The 17,604-nt window shown below is 47.0% G+C and overlaps 1 protein-coding gene and 2 pseudogenes across 4 annotated transcripts in view; 2 read left to right on the top strand and 1 right to left on the bottom strand.

The window, feature by feature from the left end:
* Window positions 1–3,506: 3,506 nt before the first annotated feature.
* Window positions 3,507–4,367, top strand: LOC309536019 (calcineurin subunit B type 1 pseudogene; annotated as a pseudogene). The gene is made up of 2 exons (XR_014224534.1): window positions 3,507–3,543; window positions 3,585–4,367. The product of XR_014224534.1 is annotated as a calcineurin subunit B type 1 pseudogene (transcript).
* Window positions 4,368–6,194: 1,827 nt separating this feature from the next.
* On the top strand, window positions 6,195–6,992 carry LOC309538154 (calcineurin subunit B type 1 pseudogene; annotated as a pseudogene). Its single transcript has one exon. The product of its transcript is annotated as a calcineurin subunit B type 1 pseudogene (transcript).
* Window positions 6,993–11,085: 4,093 nt separating this feature from the next.
* HK2 (hexokinase 2) overlaps window positions 11,086–17,604 on the bottom strand; it is a 60,276-nt gene continuing 53,757 nt past the window's right edge. For both annotated transcript variants that reach the window (XM_082229955.1, XM_082229954.1), the window contains exons 17-18: window positions 15,158–15,391; window positions 11,086–13,722 (exon numbers count right to left, since the gene is read on the bottom strand). In XM_082229955.1, the coding sequence (XP_082086081.1) occupies window positions 13,578–13,722; window positions 15,158–15,391 (379 nt within the window). In that variant the 3' untranslated portion in view covers window positions 11,086–13,577. The remainder of the gene's footprint in view (window positions 13,723–15,157; window positions 15,392–17,604) is intronic.

Genomic DNA, 17,604 nt, shown 5'->3' with positions numbered 1-17,604 from the left:
ATGGTTGACTGTAGCCCACGCAAGGAGAGAAGAATCTAATGCGAAACCGAAGGCTCAGCTCTTCCAAAGCCAGGGCTGGATTAGGACCTTTAGAGTCCCTAAGCACTTAAAAGATTTTGGTGCCCCCATATCAGGGGCAAAACTAAGCTTTATTTCACCCAGGTCAAAGACCAGTTTGGTTGTGTCCCCCCCCCCCCCCGAGCATTTCTGTACATTCTCACACAGACTAGGAGCCTCAATGGCGTCCCTCTGGAGGCTTCACCGGGGACAAAAAAACTCCCGGCCAGTCCCCCACAGGGATGCGGGTGGCACTGTGGGTTAAACCACAGAGCCTAGGACTTGCCGATCAGACGGTTGGCGGTTCAAATCCCCACGACGGGGTGAGCTCCCGTTGCTCGGTCCCTGCTCCTGCCAACCTAGCCGTTCGAAAGCACGTCAAAGTGCAAGTAGATAAATAGGTACCACTCTGGCGGGAAGGTAAACAGCATTTCCGTGCGCTGCTCTGGTTTGCCAGAAGCAGCTTAGTCACGTCGGCTCCCTCGGCCAATAAAGCAAGATGAGCACTGCAACCCCAGAGTCGGCCACGACTGGACCTAATGGTCAAGGGTCCCTTTACCTTTACCTAGTCCCCCACCCCCATGTAGCTATGGAATTGCTCCATATATATCCAATTCAACACATAATCAATAATAAACCATAAAATATAATTTTATTTATCGAAATGAAGCAAAACCTACAGTAAGATGGGAAATAAGGCACTCGCTCTCAGTGGAAGACTGAATGGGGCAGCTGACAGTCATGTGAGCCTCAGTGGACTGAGTGGCAGGCCAATTTTGTTGTATTCCCAAGATTGATGTATATCTTTAATCTTGATACGGAAAGGAAGGGGGGGGCTCCTTTCCCCCTTCCTTCTAGGAACATCCGAGGCCCCGCTTATTCCTATGGCCCCGCTTTAGCCAATCACAGCCATGCATTCGTCCTGCAGAAGCTAGCTCAGGGAGCTCCTGCACGCCTCATTTCACCCCTGACAAGCTGCTGACGGCCCCCCATGGCGAGAACAGTAGATCCGAAACCAGGGACCTCCTGTTACAATGTATCCATTCTGTTTCTGCTTTTGCCCTATAGTACAGAAGGGGTTTGAAATCATTGAAATCTTTAGAAATTGATATAAAATCAACCGTAACTCCGATTTCTTCGCTCTCAGTGTCATTCAACTCAGTTCCCCGTGGACTCCATGATGCTATCCCTACTTCCATAATCCCCAAAGCGGCAGGTCACGTACGCAGGAACTTCTTAATTCGCCAAACCTTCCCTTTAGGCAATATTAGGTGGCAGACGATGCATATCTCTGACCCATTGTCTTGCCACCACCGGTACTCAATAAATGTGTATCTATGTATATTTGCCGCTCCGCATATCCCCCCTCCCTCATCCGAAAATGCTAATTAATATAATCCCACCTTTTCATAATGTATTCATGACGTGTAAAGTATATTCATGATGTAACTTGTGAAACCCAACCTTCCCATAATGTATTCGTGACGTTTCATGCACTGTATTCTGGGATATGGAGGGAAATTTCAAAAGTTCATGTCACCCCTTTCTCTGGGTTCAATCTCGCCTTGAACCTGTTGCGCAATAAACTTGGATCTTCTGCAGTTTGCTCCTGTGTCCGGCTGAGCTCATTTTCTTCTGCAGGGACCCATGGACTTAGTCCGATGAGCTGGGTGGCAGAGTAACCCCGCACCCAGATTTTAGCCGTAACAATCTCTACTATTAAAATTTATTTATTTATTTTAGTGTGTGTGTGTGTGTGTGTGTGTGTGTGTGTGTGTGTGTGTGCAATTTTTTCATTTATTGTGGGAGCCTTTTTTGTGGAACCTGGTTGAGCAGCACCATATGGTTTGTGGTTGTTGAGCTAGCCAGTCAACAACTGCAGGCAGGCACGATCAGGGCCAGATTTAGGTTTGATGAGGCCCTAAGCTACTGAAGGTAATGGGGCCCTTTATATGTCCAGCTGTCCTTTGTCAACAACAAATTGTGACTGGTTTTTTTGTTGAATTTATGCTATATCGTAAGTTATGGACCTAATAGGTGTCTAAAGCCATTTGCTTTGTTGTTGTTGTTGTTGTTGTTTAGTCATTTACTCGTGTCCAACTCTTCGTGACCCCCTGGACCAGAGCATGCCAGGCACTCCTGTTTTCCACTGCCTCCCGCAGTTTGGTCAAACTCATGCTGGTAGCTTCGAAGACACTATCCAACCATCTCGTCCTCTGTCATCCCCTTCTCCTTGTGCTCTCCATCTTTCCCAACATCAGGGTCTTTTCCAGGGAGTCTTCTCTTCTCATGAGGTGGCCAAAGTCTTGGAGCCTCAGCTTGCTGTATGTAGGTTTTATTTTATTTGTTTTTTATCTTATATTTGTGAAATGTACATCCAGGTTTTTTTCCTTTAATTTTTTTGGGGGGCCCCCAAGAGAGTGGGGCCCTAAGCTATAGCTTGTTTAGCTTATACATAAACCCAGCACTGGGCAAGATTCTCTGCCTGCAGCATCCTGGCACCCTGACGTTCTCTAGGTCTTAGCCCCGGAGTCTGCTGGTTCTTCCGCCTCCTAATTCCCCCTCTGGGCACTGTTTTGAATCCACAGCCATTGCTCCCCCAGGAGTGCACACTGGCTGGTGGAGACTGGCCAGGGGCAGCCCAGCCTCTTTTGCCTCCTGAGGTGCCGCCCTGCCACCAAGGCCTCCCTTCCCTGGGTTACGTAGTGACACTTGCAAAGCGGCAATGAGGGTGGCAGGTTCTGGTGAGCTCTCATGAGATTTTGAGGCCATCTTGTGAGATCTCATAAGATCTCACCGGAAGCCACTGCTGCTTCTGTGCCAGTAGCGGAGGTGGCAGAGCGGGCAGAGTGCCCACAGGGGCTGTGCCTCTTGGGGTTCTGCCCCACCAAGGCAGCTGCTTCAGCCCACCCCATGTAATAGTCCCACTCTGTCCTGCCTTGGTTAGACCCCACCTGGAGTCCTGTGTCCACCTCTGGGCACCACAGTGGTATATAAATGCACACACAATTCTATTACTGTTTACCTGCTTTTTAATGATTGTTTATTCTATGTTTTTAGCTGCTTCTTTTTATCCAGGCATAGGCAAACCTGGCCCTCCAGATGTTTTGAGACTACAATCCCCATCATCCCTGACCACTGTTCTTGTTAGCTAGGGATGATGGGAGTTGTAGTCCCAAAACATCTGGAGGGCCAGGGTTGCCTATGCCTCTTTTTACCTGCAAGCTACCTTGAGTCCCTGTCTGGGAAAAACCTGGCGTAGTTGCCCGGATGTTGGAAGCTCCTCCCCTTTGCTGTCGACCGTTGGTGCTTCGGTTCCCCTGTTCTCCCCGGTTCTCTCTCTCTCTCCTCCTCCTCCTCCTCCTCCTCCTCCTCCCCCTCCCATTCCGCGAGGCTGCGGGTCAGCGCGAGCCCATTGTGACAAAACCGTCGCCGGCAACAACCTCTTGAGGCAGCGCTTGCGAAGGGACCGAGCGGAGGAGGAGCGTGAGGGAAAAGAGGCGGAGGAGGAGGAGGAGGAGGAGGAGGAGGAGGAGGAGGAGGAGGAAGGAGAAGAGAAGAGGAGGAGGAAGACGAGGAGGAGGAGGAGGAGAAGGAGGCCGGCACTCGGCGGTGGATTCAGCTGCGGGGGGCTCTCGACAACCCGCCACTATGGGAAATGAGGCAAGCTGCCCACTGGAAATGGGCTCACATTTGGATGAAGATGAGATTAAACGATTGGTAAAGAGGTTTAAAAAGCTTGATTTAGATAATTCTGGTTCTCTGAGTGTGGAAGAGTTCATGTCTTTGCCTGGGTTACAACAGAATCCACTGGTACAACGAGTAATAGATATATTCGATACAGATGGGAATGGAGAGGTAGACCTCAAAGAATTTATAGAAGGAGTCTCTCAGTTCAGTGTCAAAGGTGACAAGGAACAGAAGTTGAGGTTTGCTTTCTGTATCTATGACATGGACAGAGATGGCTATATCTCCAATGGGGAGCTCTTCCAGGTTCTGAAGATGATGGTTCGGAACAATCTCAGCGATACCCAGTTGCAGCAAATTGTAGACAAAACCATAATAAATGCAGATAAAGATGGTGATGGAAGAATATCCTTTGAGGAATTCTGTGCTGTTGTAGGAGGCCTAGATATCCACAAAAAGATGGTGGTAGATGTGTGACTCTTGAGGACACCACCCAACACTTTTGCTTTCTTCTCCATCTCTGAAGATCTGCTCAAGACGTCCAGCAACGCTCTCTGTGTATTTAAATGGAAGTATTTTTCTCTGTGAAGCCACATTTTCCAACATGAGCCTCATGAAGCCAACTAAGTGTTATTGAACTTTTATTCTCTCAATAAAGTGGTAATATTTTATATATGTGTATATAGGATTATTACGGATATTACGGGGAAAACATTAACCAATGCCATAGGGAAGGAGGAAAGCTTCACTTTATCTAAATTTATACCTCTTGTTCTTGTTTATGCTGAGAGTCTTGGCAGACCACTTACTGGTTATTCTGCCTGTGCTAGGTGCTGTACAATTTTAGTTGTATTTTTATTGCCTCTCCAGTGGTTCCAGGTTTTCTTGGAATGAAGGTCAGCAGAGATTGTGGTGTCTTTAGGATATATGGTTTTATTTACACATCTATGCGACCTGAACATAAGATGGAGGGGCTCACAGCATTAAGACCCCAACTGATCTTGCCTCTCCATGTGTCACAACTTTGGATCCAGCACAGAGCAAGCAGGTCTCTGTTTCTCCATCTTCCAACCTGCTTCCAGCTCACCTGTCTCTCTCTCACACACTGGCTGCTATTATCCTACCTAGCAGCTAGGTGAGCAGGTGGAAGAAAGGGCCACCATCATTTGTTGTAGTTCTTGCAACCTAGCCCATTCTTTTGGGATGCTGATGAGGACACTTAGCTGGCCATTTAAGGTCACTCAGAAGCTTACCGGACTAGTTCAGCAACCTCCTCTGTTAGATTCTAACCCTCCCTGGGTACTGGACTCCAAGAACTGGAAGGGACTCAGGGAATCATCCAGACTGACCCCCGTCTCCCCCCAAACTGACACCAGTATATTTTTTCTCCCCCATTAGAAACATGCCCCCAAGTAGGTTCTGGGTTCAAGCTTCTGCCATCACCCCTGGAATGCCCACAACATCCTGCTTTCGGACCCTTCTGATACCAGAGCTCTGCTGTTGGTTGAGCTGGAGTGCTGGAAGTGAGAGCCTGCGCAGAATGGGAGGTTCTGACCTTGGGGCTCTATCTTAGATGCTAAAGCATTCTCTCTGATGTTGGCAGGTCTGAGCTGCCCTATGACCCCTGGGACCCACAGACCCTTAGACTCTATTTCCATGCCATTATTCATTGCCATTACAAGTGCAATCTGAAAGAACATGTTATGGTTGTATCCAGCTAAGTTCTCCTCAGAGCAGCCCCATTGAAATAAATGGATGTGCAAAACTTGAAGTGCAATAATTTTGGTGGGTCGACTCTGAGTAGAGTGGAGCTCTCCTGTTCATAGCTCCATCCATCAAACCAAGGCAGCTGCTTCAGCCCACCCCATGTAATAGTCCCACTCTGTCCTGCCTTGTTTAGACCCCACCTGGAGTCCTGTGTCCACCTCTGGGCACCACAGTGGTATATAAATGCACACACAATTCTATTACTGTTTACCTGCTTTTTAATGATTGTTTATTCTATGTTTTTAGCTGCTTCTTTTTATCCAGGCATAGGCAAACCTGGCCCTCCAGATGTTTTGAGACTACAATCCCCATCATCCCTGACCACTGTTCTTGTTAGCTAGGGATGATGGGAGTTGTAGTCCCAAAACATCTGGAGGGCCAGGTTTGCCTATGCCTCTTTTTACCTGCAAGCCACCTTGAGTCCCTGTCTGGGAAAAACCTGGCGTAGTTGCCCGGATGTTGGAAGCTCCTCCCCTTTGCTGTCGACCGTTGGTGCTTCGGTTCCCCTGTTCTCCCCGGTTCTCTCTCTCTCTCCTCCTCCTCCTCCTCCTCCTCCTCCTCCCCCTCCCATTCCGCGAGGCTGCGGGTCAGCGCGAGCCCATTGTGACAAAACCGTCGCCGGCAACAACCTCTTGAGGCAGCGCTTGCGAAGGGACCGAGCGGAGGAGGAGCGTGAGGGAAAAGAGGCGGAGGAGGAGGAGGAGGAGGAGGAGGAGGAAGGAGAAGAGAAGAGGAGGAGGAAGACGAGGAGGCGGAGGAGGAGAAGGAGGCCGGCACTCGGCGGTGGATTCGGCTGCGGGGGGCTCTCGACAACCCGCCACTATGGGAAATGAGGCAAGCTGCCCACTGGAAATGGGCTCACATTTGGATGAAGATGAGATTAAACGATTGGTAAAGAGGTTTAAAAAGCTTGATTTAGATAATTCTGGTTCTCTGAGTGTGGAAGAGTTCATGTCTTTGCCTGGGTTACAACAGAATCCACTGGTACAACGAGTAATAGATATATTCGATACAGATGGGAATGGAGAGGTAGACCTCAAAGAATTTATAGAAGGAGTCTCTCAGTTCAGTGTCAAAGGTGACAAGGAACAGAAGTTGAGGTTTGCTTTCTGTATCTATGACATGGACAGAGATGGCTATATCTCCAATGGGGAGCTCTTCCAGGTTCTGAAGATGATGGTTCGGAACAATCTCAGCGATACCCAGTTGCAGCAAATTGTAGACAAAACCATAATAAATGCAGATAAAGATGGTGATGGAAGAATATCCTTTGAGGAATTCTGTGCTGTTGTAGGAGGCCTAGATATCCACAAAAAGATGGTGGTAGATGTGTGACTCTTGAGGACACCACCCAACACTTTTGCTTTCTTCTCCATCTCTGAAGATCTGCTCAAGACGTCCAGCAACGCTCTCTGTGTATTTAAATGGAAGTATTTTTCTCTGTGAAGCCACATTTTCCAACATGAGCCTCATGAAGCCAACTAAGTGTTATTGAACTTTTATTCTCTCAATAAAGTGGTAATATTTTATATATGTGTATATAGGATTATTACGGATATTACGGGGAAAACATTAACCAATGCCATAGGGAAGGAGGAAAGCTTCACTTTATCTAAATTTATACCTCTTGTTCTTGTTTATGCTGAGAGTCTTGGCAGACCACTTACTGGTTATTCTGCCTGTGCTAGGTGCTGTACAATTTTAGTTGTATTTTTATTGCCTCTCCAGTGGTTCCAGGTTTTCTTGGAATGAAGGTCAGCAGAGATTGTGGTGTCTTTAGGATATATGGTTTTATTTACACATCTATGCGACCTGAACATAAGATGGAGGGGCTCACAGCATTAAGACCCCAACTGATCTTGCCTCTCCATGTGTCACAACTTTGGATCCAGCACAGAGCAAGCAGGTCTCTGTTTCTCCATCTTCCAACCTGCTTCCAGCTCACCTGTCTCTCTCTCACACACTGGCTGCTATTATCCTACCTAGCAGCTAGGTGAGCAGGTGGAAGAAAGGGCCACCATCATTTGTTGTAGTTCTTGCAACCTAGCCCATTCTTTTGGGATGCTGATGAGGACACTTAGCTGGCCATTTAAGGTCACTCAGAAGCTTACCGGACTAGTTCAGCAACCTCCTCTGTTAGATTCTAACCCTCCCTGGGTACTGGACTCCAAGAACTGGAAGGGACTCAGGGAATCATCCAGACTGACCCCCGTCTCCCCCCAAACTGACACCAGTATATTTTTTCTCCCCCATTAGAAACATGCCCCCAAGTAGGTTCTGGGTTCAAGCTTCTGCCATCACCCCTGGAATGCCCACAACATCCTGCTTTCGGACCCTTCTGATACCAGAGCTCTGCTGTTGGTTGAGCTGGAGTGCTGGAAGTGAGAGCCTGCGCAGAATGGGAGGTTCTGACCTTGGGGCTCTATCTTAGATGCTAAAGCATTCTCTCTGATGTTGGCAGGTCTGAGCTGCCCTATGACCCCTGGGACCCACAGACCCTTAGACTCTATTTCCATGCCATTATTCATTGCCATTACAAGTGCAATCTGAAAGAACATGTTATGGTTGTATCCAGCTAAGTTCTCCTCAGAGCAGCCCCATTGAAATAAATGGATGTGCAAAACTTGAAGTGCAATAATTTTGGTGGGTCGACTCTGAGTAGAGTGGAGCTCTCCTGTTCATAGCTCCATCCATCAATCCATGTCCTCCTTCAGGATAACATCTTCCATTTCCCTTCCCAACAGTCAGTCACTATGCTTTATCCACTGAGCATGCTCAGTTCTCATGCAACATTTTTGTGTTTTCCCACTTTAGGTTTTTTTCCCCTTTAAAAAATGGTACATCCGTAAACATTGCATTTCTGCAAACCAAACCTGCTGACTGGTGTGTGGTTTGACTACATAAGGATCAGAACTTAGAACTGGTTTGCTATTAGTAAATACCAGGCTTCCGCAACCTGGGAAGCACATAGTTAAACTACAGAACTCCCTCCAATGGAAAGCCACCAACCTAGATGGATTTGAAAGAGGATTAGACAAATTCATGGAGGAGAGGGCTGTCAATGGTTATGCTCTGCCTCCACAGTGGGTCCCAAATCCCAGTGGCTGGAATCCACAGGTGGAGCCAGGGCTCTTGTCTTTGTGGGTTTCCCACAGGTATCTGGTTGGCCACTGTGAGAACAGAGTGCTGGACTAGAAGGTCCATTAGAAGCTCTTCTTATGTTCTTATGGTGCCTTCCATTCATGAATTTATCAAATCCCCCTTTAAAGCTATCCTTCAGTGGCCATTGTTGTATCTTGTGGTAGCCAATTCCATAGTTCAGCTACATGCTGCGTAAAGAAGCATTTCTGAAACTTCCCCTCAGTCCTAGTTCTCACAGGTCGCGTAGGTCTTCAGGCAATGTGCGTTTGTGCAAATAAGTCCTCAAGACCATTGATTAAATGGCCCTGGAAGAAGAAGCATAGCCATCTGAGGCTTCCCACTCCAGACCCCCTTCTGCAGCTCGGTCACAAACTGGCCATTTCCTCAGAGCCTTCAGTAGCCATCTTGGTTAATGGTCTGGACTTTTTGCAATTGGGCAGGGATTTCCAGTGCTACATTCCTCAACTCCGGAAGGCATGCACTGCCACACCCAGGAGAAATGTTCCCTATGAATACACTTTAATCCTTGTGGCAGCCAAACTTTTTCAGCTACAGAAATGGCTGGGATGTTTTGAAAATATGGGTTTCCATACAGAACACAGGAAGAGCTTGCCTCTCGGCCAGTATCCTTTTCTCATGGCTGCCAACCAGATGCTTCTTCCTGGAAATCCACAAGCAGGATTTGAGCAGGAGAGTAGCACTCTCCCCTCTGTACTTGCTCACAGTGTAGCAGCCAAGGAATCTCCTGGAAGATCTTGTTTCATATGTCATTTCTACAGAGAAGTGCAAGCCACATGTCCACAAGTAGAGGCTGGAGAGGGAAACCTGTCACTGCGCTGTAAAAGTTTGGACTGCAACTGGGGACCTGTGCTTAACCTCCATGTAGAAAATTAGATGCAGGTGGGGGAGGACTGTAGTCTAGCCATCATTTTCAGTACAGCAACCCAGAACTCCTAATGTGGTTGGTATGGTGATCCATATGTTGTTATATGAATTTTGGACTGTAGGTCTTTGTCTGCTTCATGAGTTTTAATGGTAAGCTTGCCTACTACATAACCATTACCTGAGCCATTCAAGCAAAAGCTTACTCAACCTCCTGATTTGGAATTTGTTGACGTATTTGTGGCACTTGAAATGTTATTCCCAATTTTGCTTAAGGAAATGCAAGGGCACCAGGCGTCTGGCTGCACAATATTGCTTCATGAGCTATAAAAAGTTATTCCAAAAACATGTGGGTTACATAAGTGTGTCATTTGTCAAGGGTTTTGAGAGTTGTTGGGTTGTTTAACAACCCTCCTTCCCAGAGAACTCTGGAAATCGTAGCACTGTGAGGGGAATAGCAGGCTTTATAATACACTAAAGACCCAAGCTGCAAGAGGTATTCAACATTCCAGTTAGGGATTACAAGTTATAATTTTGAGTTTACTTCTTAAAACCATGACCCACAGTTGGGAAACAATGGCTTAGCCATTGAGATACTTGTTCCCTGTGCGTGGGAATCTTCTACATAGGGGACATCACATCATGCAATTATCCATCCCCTGCAATCAGAAGTGGTGCCCAGGCTGAACAGCTAACTCAGCATTTGGGGGAAGAGAGGCCTGGGGTGTATGTGGTGTCACCAAGGAAGTTGTCCTCCAGCATTTCAATGACTCTGGCTGTTACCAGTGACAATTCATTAGTTAGCATTTGCAGACATTTCTGGCGCGGGTGGAATTAACATACACAACATTAGCATAAAGGTAAAGGTAAAAGGACCCCTGACCATTAGGTCCAGGGAAATGAAGTGCCATAGGTCATCGTAAAATAACAAAATTGGTTATGTTTCTAAATTTGAAAAGTTTAATGTCTATTATATGCAACTAGTAAGATGCAAATACAGTGGTACCTCAGGTTACAAACGCTTCAGGTTACAAACACCCCGAGTTACAAACTCCACCAAACCGGAAGTAGTACCTCGGGTTGAGAACTTTGCCCCAGGAAGAGAACGGAAATCGCGTGGCGGCGGCAGCAGGAGGCCCCATTAGCGAAAGCGCGCCTCAGGTTAAGAACTGTTTCAGGTTAAGAACAGACCCCCAGAACAAATTAAGTTCGTAACCCGAGGTACCACTGTATAGCCAATTCATTAGATTCCTCCAAACACTAACCTGCATTTTTCTTAAGTTGAGGGTGGGAATAGAATTAAAACCAGATGCCGTCAATACTGAGGTGGCAGCGTCCTCATCCCTGGAGGTTTTTAAACAGAGGTCAGATGACCATCTGTTGGGGATTCTTTTGCTGCAATTCCTGCATTTCAGGGGGTTGGGCAAGTCCCTTCCAACTCTACAATCCTATGACTCCAACCAAAAAGGACTGTTCTCAAAATCCGGCCAAGTGATTTAGGGACCTTTGCGTTTCACCTCATGGAACTGTGGCAGAGAGTCTGGACCCAAATTGTCACACAAAACATAATTTTATTGCTACTGTTTTCCCTTTTCATAAAACAATCACCATCAAATAAAAATCTGCTGTTCACCAAAGAAAGTTCACTACTAGTGAAATACATTTTTTTTCCAGAGGAGGTACAATCCAACAACCACGTAATATTCAAGTTAAAAAAATATACATTATGATCAATTTCTCCATTATACAATAGATCAAAGACTTGCGTTTCAATTCTTTCAGCAGGGTGGGATAATTATTTCCAGTAAAACTGTTACGTAAAGCTGTTTGGTATTGCATTGGTCAATTCTTTTTCTTTTATTACAAAAATACTCTTGATGTATCTTGATGTTGGGACATTCCTCAGATTCCCAGCCTGCCATTTCTACCCAGAGGTTATTTTCAGAATTTTCATCTTCATTGCAACTTTGAAACTTTTATAAAATATGCAAACATTTAACATTTAAAAAAAAAGAGGAGAAAGTAATGTGCTTTTCATCTGTCTCAGGATCTCACCAGTGGAGATGCTCTTTTGGTACTAGTTATTCCAAACCACATAAATATATAGATACAGATATAAAGATAAAAAAATAGAGGGGGAAATCTATCTTCAAACTCACAGCCTCACCAAGGATTTCTTGTGTACATCACAGGCAGGCATTGTCTTGCATTAAATAGATACCAAAAATATTCTTTTCTTTATTGTAGTACAAACACACTGCTTGGCGGTTTCTCCCAGAGTAGCAATTTCCCACTAGCAAACCATCTATTTCTTCCTTTCAGTAACAACCAAACTAGTGAGCAACTGGAAGTCAATAAGAAGGGCTCAGTGATGGCTTTTGCCAGTTAAAATGAGAATCCAAAAAAGAGAAGTTTGGAGCACATTCTACATTCAACCATTCATTTCCCACTGTATCTCTCGTGGCCTCAGGGCTAAACTTGGCCACTAGTGGATTTATGGCATGCTTAAGAGATGCAGACGTTGCCTTTCCCAAACAGGTTAAGCCCTTATCCTGCTCCACCAACGCTAACCAAGTAGCAGGTGAAAGAGACAGCCCAAGTTTGCACCACAGCTGAACAGCCTCGATTTGCAACAAACCCGTGAGCCTCCGAAAGGAACAGAGGCTGCAGAAAAAGTGTTTGCAAGACTGAGCCCAAAGAGAAAGAGAGAGAGAGATTGAAGTTCCAGTAGTGGTGATGAGAACGGGGCCAGTTTTTGCCTTCTGCTAACGGATAGGCTTCACATTTTCATATTCCTCTGATCAGTCCCAAACTGCCTCAAGTATTCTCCTATTTTTTCCTCCCTGTCTTGATCCACTGCTCCTGCCCACCCCTCCTCCCACCAACCCCACCCTCGGAAACATTTTTGCTTGTCAGAACCCCCGAAATGCTCTTCAGCCCTGCACTCCTGCCAACACTATTATTCACACAAGAATCCCTGCTCCCCCCCCCGGCCCCCAACTATATACAGAAAGAGAGGTACAGCTTGCAAGACATTTGTTCCAAAGTGTCGAGCCAGTTGTGAGGTAAGGTGAAGGTGCTATTTTCACAGACAAAATATAATAAGTTATTCCCCAAACCCAGGTAAAAAGATAGTGCAATGCAAAACTTTTGAAGGAGGGGGGTAAACGAGCTTCTGTTTGGCGACTGCTCTATTTACAGGAGTAGCAGCAGAAAGCAGGGACAATGCAATCCCAGTCACCAAACCCCCAGATGTGCAGGCAAGCCCCTCCACACACGCTATCCACCAAGCTGCAGTGCTAATGGAGGAAGAGCAGGCTGGAAGACAGGACCATCCCAGGAGCCCCGAAACACTCCCAGGCACATGCTTGCATCTTCACCTGGAAATGCAATGCAAACAGGCGTTTCTGACAGCAGAATGCTCCCACGTTCCCCGGACTCAGCGCCCTTCCACGGACATTCTACTCTTGAAATGGGTATACCCTGTGCTTTTAAAAATAACAACACTACTAAGAACAATGAGATGCCATGGCTTTCATGGAAGCAGCAACACCTTGACCCTTCAAGCCCAATATTCAAGCCAGGTTTGCCTTCTTTTGTATTCTTCTGCTAGGACTGATCCTGCAGTTTGGAAACAGACACAGACAGAGACCACAGGTTGCAAAGTGGCAACGCGGGTGTCCCGGTTGCCCACCTTTTTTTACAGAAGACACAGGTTGTGGAGAGGTTAACAGGTGAGATCTAACACCAACACTGTGTACGCAAGAGAGAGAGAGAGAGAGATTTTGGGTTTGAACTAGCAGTGGTGTGAGGGAGACACGCAGACACCACGGGATGCTTGACTCGATATGTGCTCGTATGGCATGCAGATGGGCAAAGGGGACACTTTTTGCATGGGGAATGTAGGGCCTTGGGTCACAGGAGTGGCATCTTTGGAGAAGAAGTAAAGCGAGGATCCGGCCAGCGGTGATCAAGGGCTTGAGCGGAGTGAGGGGCAGGCGCAGCTGGGGATCTGCTGGGCCCAGCTCTCCTGACCTGGGGGCCTAGTGCTGGCCTGCCTCCCGGATCCTGCACGCCACAGCAGTGATGAGCGCTGCGCCCTTGCCGCTGCCATCTTCCGACTGGAGGAAAGTCACCTCACACTTCGGAGAGAGCTGCTTCACGGTTTCGCGCATGACAGTAGAGAAGCTGCCGGGAAAAGGGAGAGTAGATTAAGATGGGGCCGGGAGGAGAGCTCTTCTGGATCCTGCTCTCACAGTGGCCAATCACAGAAATAAAGACACAACGCGTAGGCTAATAACGTGTTACAGCATATATAATAGAATAATGATATCATTCAAAAAGTAGAAATAAATCTATTAGAGTTCATATATGCAGCGTAACAGACTAGCGGCACAGAACATCAAGCCATGTGTTCAAGATAGGCGTTGAGAAAACGTCCGTTGAAACTTTTGAAAAACTATTGAGAAAACTTTACTTTTTAGACTTTTGAGACGTCTTCTGTTGAAACCTTTGAATAACCATTGTGAGACTGACCTTTGACGCCTATCTTGAACACACGGCTCAACGTTCTGCACCACTAGTCTGTTACATTCGATCACAAGAGCCTCCTTCTCCCCTCCTGTGGCTTCCAGCATCTGGCATTCAGAAGCAGTGCTGTCTCTGGCATAGGAGTCGGCCCTAGGGAACAAGGTTCCAACCCCCCCCCTAAAATATTTGAGGGGGCCACCCCCCCAAAAAAAAGCTGATAGACATTGCCATTCAAATGGCATGTGTGTGTCGTTTCTTGTGATCGATTATGCAGGGTGGGGTTTACCGGGCCCCCCGCCCAATATTTAATTCAATTTGGCATCTCATGGAGGCAGAATATAGCCAATGTGTCTGGTAGCTACCAATAGCTCTCTTCTCTATGAATTTGTCTGACCAGCCAGTCAGAAACCCCACTGCAGGCAGAGCTTATAGCTGAGCACCTCACTCCTCTCTTATCCTGGTCACCCCACCCATCTCTCCCTCCCTTTTATATTTTAAGCTGCTTATGGCTTAATTTTCTTTGCCCTACCATTAATAATAAAAGTACCATCAATTCTAATCTTAAGTATTTGCAGACACGGGAAGTAAAGGAGTTTTGATCTTCTCCCCCCGCCCCACACTTAATTTCATGCAAAAGACTGTACAGTTAGACCACATCTTGCGCACATTTAACTTGCACAATTTCAACTGTACACAGAGGAAGGAAGGCTGATTGAAATCATACAAGAGTTTGGAAGTTATTTTTGCTGCAGGTCTGCTTGCAAACAAAAGCAGGGGGGCCAAGCAAGGCCACGCTGGGATCAGGAGATGCCAGGAGCTCAGAGCACATTTGCCCAAAACTTTGCACAGAATCAGGTCTCAGCATGGGGTGACTTTGGTGCAGGAATATTATTGCAAAAAGCATACTCAACTCTGGGTGGATGGGTTAAAGTCCTAGAACCAGAGAGAGCCTGATTAAAAGACACACGCCCCACCCCCACCCTTCCCCATTCTGTGCAGAAGCAGCAACACTGCAGGTCCAACGCTCTCCCTCCAGCCCTCCCAGAGGCAGAGTAACCCCAAGCAAGGTCTTGCTGAAAGGAGAGAGACTTACTGAGGATGGAGCTTGTACAGGGTCCCATCCACGCCAACAGTGATTTTCAGGGAGTCTAGCCCACGGTTCTCTCGGATCTTGTCCACCACCGCAGCCATCCCTGCCCCACACAGCTGGGCGGCACGCCGGGCAATCACTGTGCAAACTTCTTTCACGATGATGCTGTCATCACAGGTGCTCTCTAGTCCAAGATGCTGGAGGATGGAGCGGACCTGAAGGAGGGCGAGGCGGTCGCTGGAGGGGTCAAGAGAGAGAGAAAGTTGGGAGGAGCAGAGGCAGGCGCTTCTTGACAGCTATGCCAGGATGGACAGAAGGCAGTCCAGTTGCCAGCTGTAGAGCAGGAAGGGGCACCGCAGTTCCAGGCACCTGAAGCTAGGAGGCGCTGTGCAGAAGCACCAAACCAGGTAAAAACCGAGCCTTTTCTTCCTGGACCACCCAAGACTAGTGAGGTTCATGGCAATTTGAACCCTGGTCTCCCAGTCCCTCGTCCAACATTCCTAGTCCCACTGTATCACCCTGGCTCTTTTTCAGCCTTGCTGCTAATCGAGAGAAAACATCACGAAGACATCCTATCACATATTTCCTTTGCTAATGTTTGTGGGAAGAGGCTTTGGCCACGGGGTCAAGGTCTTGCCCAGTTGTGCCCAAAGGGAGATACCACTGGAATTCGGGTGCCAGTGAGAGAATGCTATGCAGTAGGTTCACTAGCCACCAGGTGGCAGCAAATCTCACAGCGAGAGCCACATAGGTGGGGAGTTGCAGTCAGTGCAGCCCAATTGCTGGCAGGAAGGAATCATAGAATCATAGAATCATAGAGTTGGAAGAGACCACAAGGGCCATCGAGTCCAACCCCCTGCCAAGCAGGAAACACCATCAGAGCACTCCTGACATATGGTTGTCAAGCCTCTGCTTAAAGACCTCCAAAGTAGGAGACTCCACCACACTCCTTGGCAGCAAATTCCACTGTCGAACAGCTCTTACTGTCAGGAAGTTCTTCCTAATGTTTAGGTGGAATCTTCTTTCTTGTAGTTTGGATCCATTGCTCCGTGTCCGCTTCTCTGGAGCAGCAGAAAACAACCTTTCTCCCTCCTCTATGTGACATCCTTTTATATATTTGAACATGGCTATCATATCACCCCTTAACCTCCTCTTCTCCAGGCTAAACATGCCCAGCTCCCTTAGCCGTTCCTCATAAGGCATCGTTTCCAGGCCTTTGACCATTTTGGTTGCCCTCCTCTGGACACGCTCCAGTTTGTCAGTGTCCTTCTTGAATTGTGGTGCCCAGAACTGGACACAGTACTCCAGGTGTGGTCTGACCAGAGCAGAATACAGTGGCACTATTACTTCCCTTGATCTAGATGCTATACTCCTATTGATGCAGCCCAGAATTGCATTGGCTTTTTTAGCTGCCGCGTCACACTGTTGGCTCATGTCAAGTTTGTGGTCAACCAAGACTCCTAGATCCTTTTCACATGTACTGCTCTCAAGCCAGGTGTCCCCCATCTTGTATTTGTGCCTCTCATATTTTTTTTGCCCAAGTGCAATACTTTACATTTCTCCCTGTTAAAATTCATCTTGTTTGTTTTTGCCCAGTTCTCTAATCTGTCAATGTCGTTTTGAAGTGTGATCCTGTCCTCTGGGGTGTTAGCCACCCCTCCCAGTTTGGTGTCATCTGCAAATTTGATCAGGAGACCGTGTCTGCGCAGAACACCTGTGCTCAGAGACCTGCCCTTATTGCTGACTTGCCCCTATGCCAAGTTCAAGGTGTTCTTATTAGTATGCAAAGCCCTTGGCAACTTGGGATCTGTTTATCGGCAAGATAACCTGAGCCTACCTATGCCCTCCTGACTGGTACTGTTTCAGGTGCTTCAAAATTCCCATTCTGCATTTGTAAGGACTCGGTCTCTTACCTACACTTGGGGACTCCCTGCCTCTGGACATCAGGCAGGTGTCTGCTAAAAACATTTGTGTTAGACAAGCCTGCCCGGATGTTCAGAAAGTTTTGATCTGATTTCAACTTTTTAAAAGTTTAAATTTTATTTTTGTTCATTTTTCTCCTTGATAATTTTGCTGTTTTATCTTTTTCACAAACTGTTTGGAGCTGTGTGTTTTTAACAATCAAGTATGCATAAATCTTGTGAAATAAATATAATCAAACATATGAACACAGGTAACGGTGCAGTGCAATGTTTGATTCTCAGGCTACGCCAAAAAGCCATGCAGCCCCGACTGGGCAGCTCTACAATGGCCCAGGCAGGCTCCCCAAAGGATCACCTCACACATCGCTTCCTCTTCTGCCTTGCCCTGCAGAGTCTTGTCATTCCCACCCCCACTTTGGCCAGTGCTGATGTCCAGCACCCAGAAAAATGGGAGTCACACATAAGTAACCTCTTCCACAGAAAAGTTCCTACAAGACTCAGACCACATTTACACAATACATTTAAAGC

This window comes from Podarcis vaucheri, assembly GCF_965113315.1.
Source record: "Podarcis vaucheri genome assembly, chromosome: 7".
NCBI lineage: Eukaryota > Metazoa > Chordata > Lepidosauria > Squamata > Lacertidae > Podarcis > Podarcis vaucheri.
This window is presented reverse-complemented; position numbering and strand designations above follow the sequence as displayed.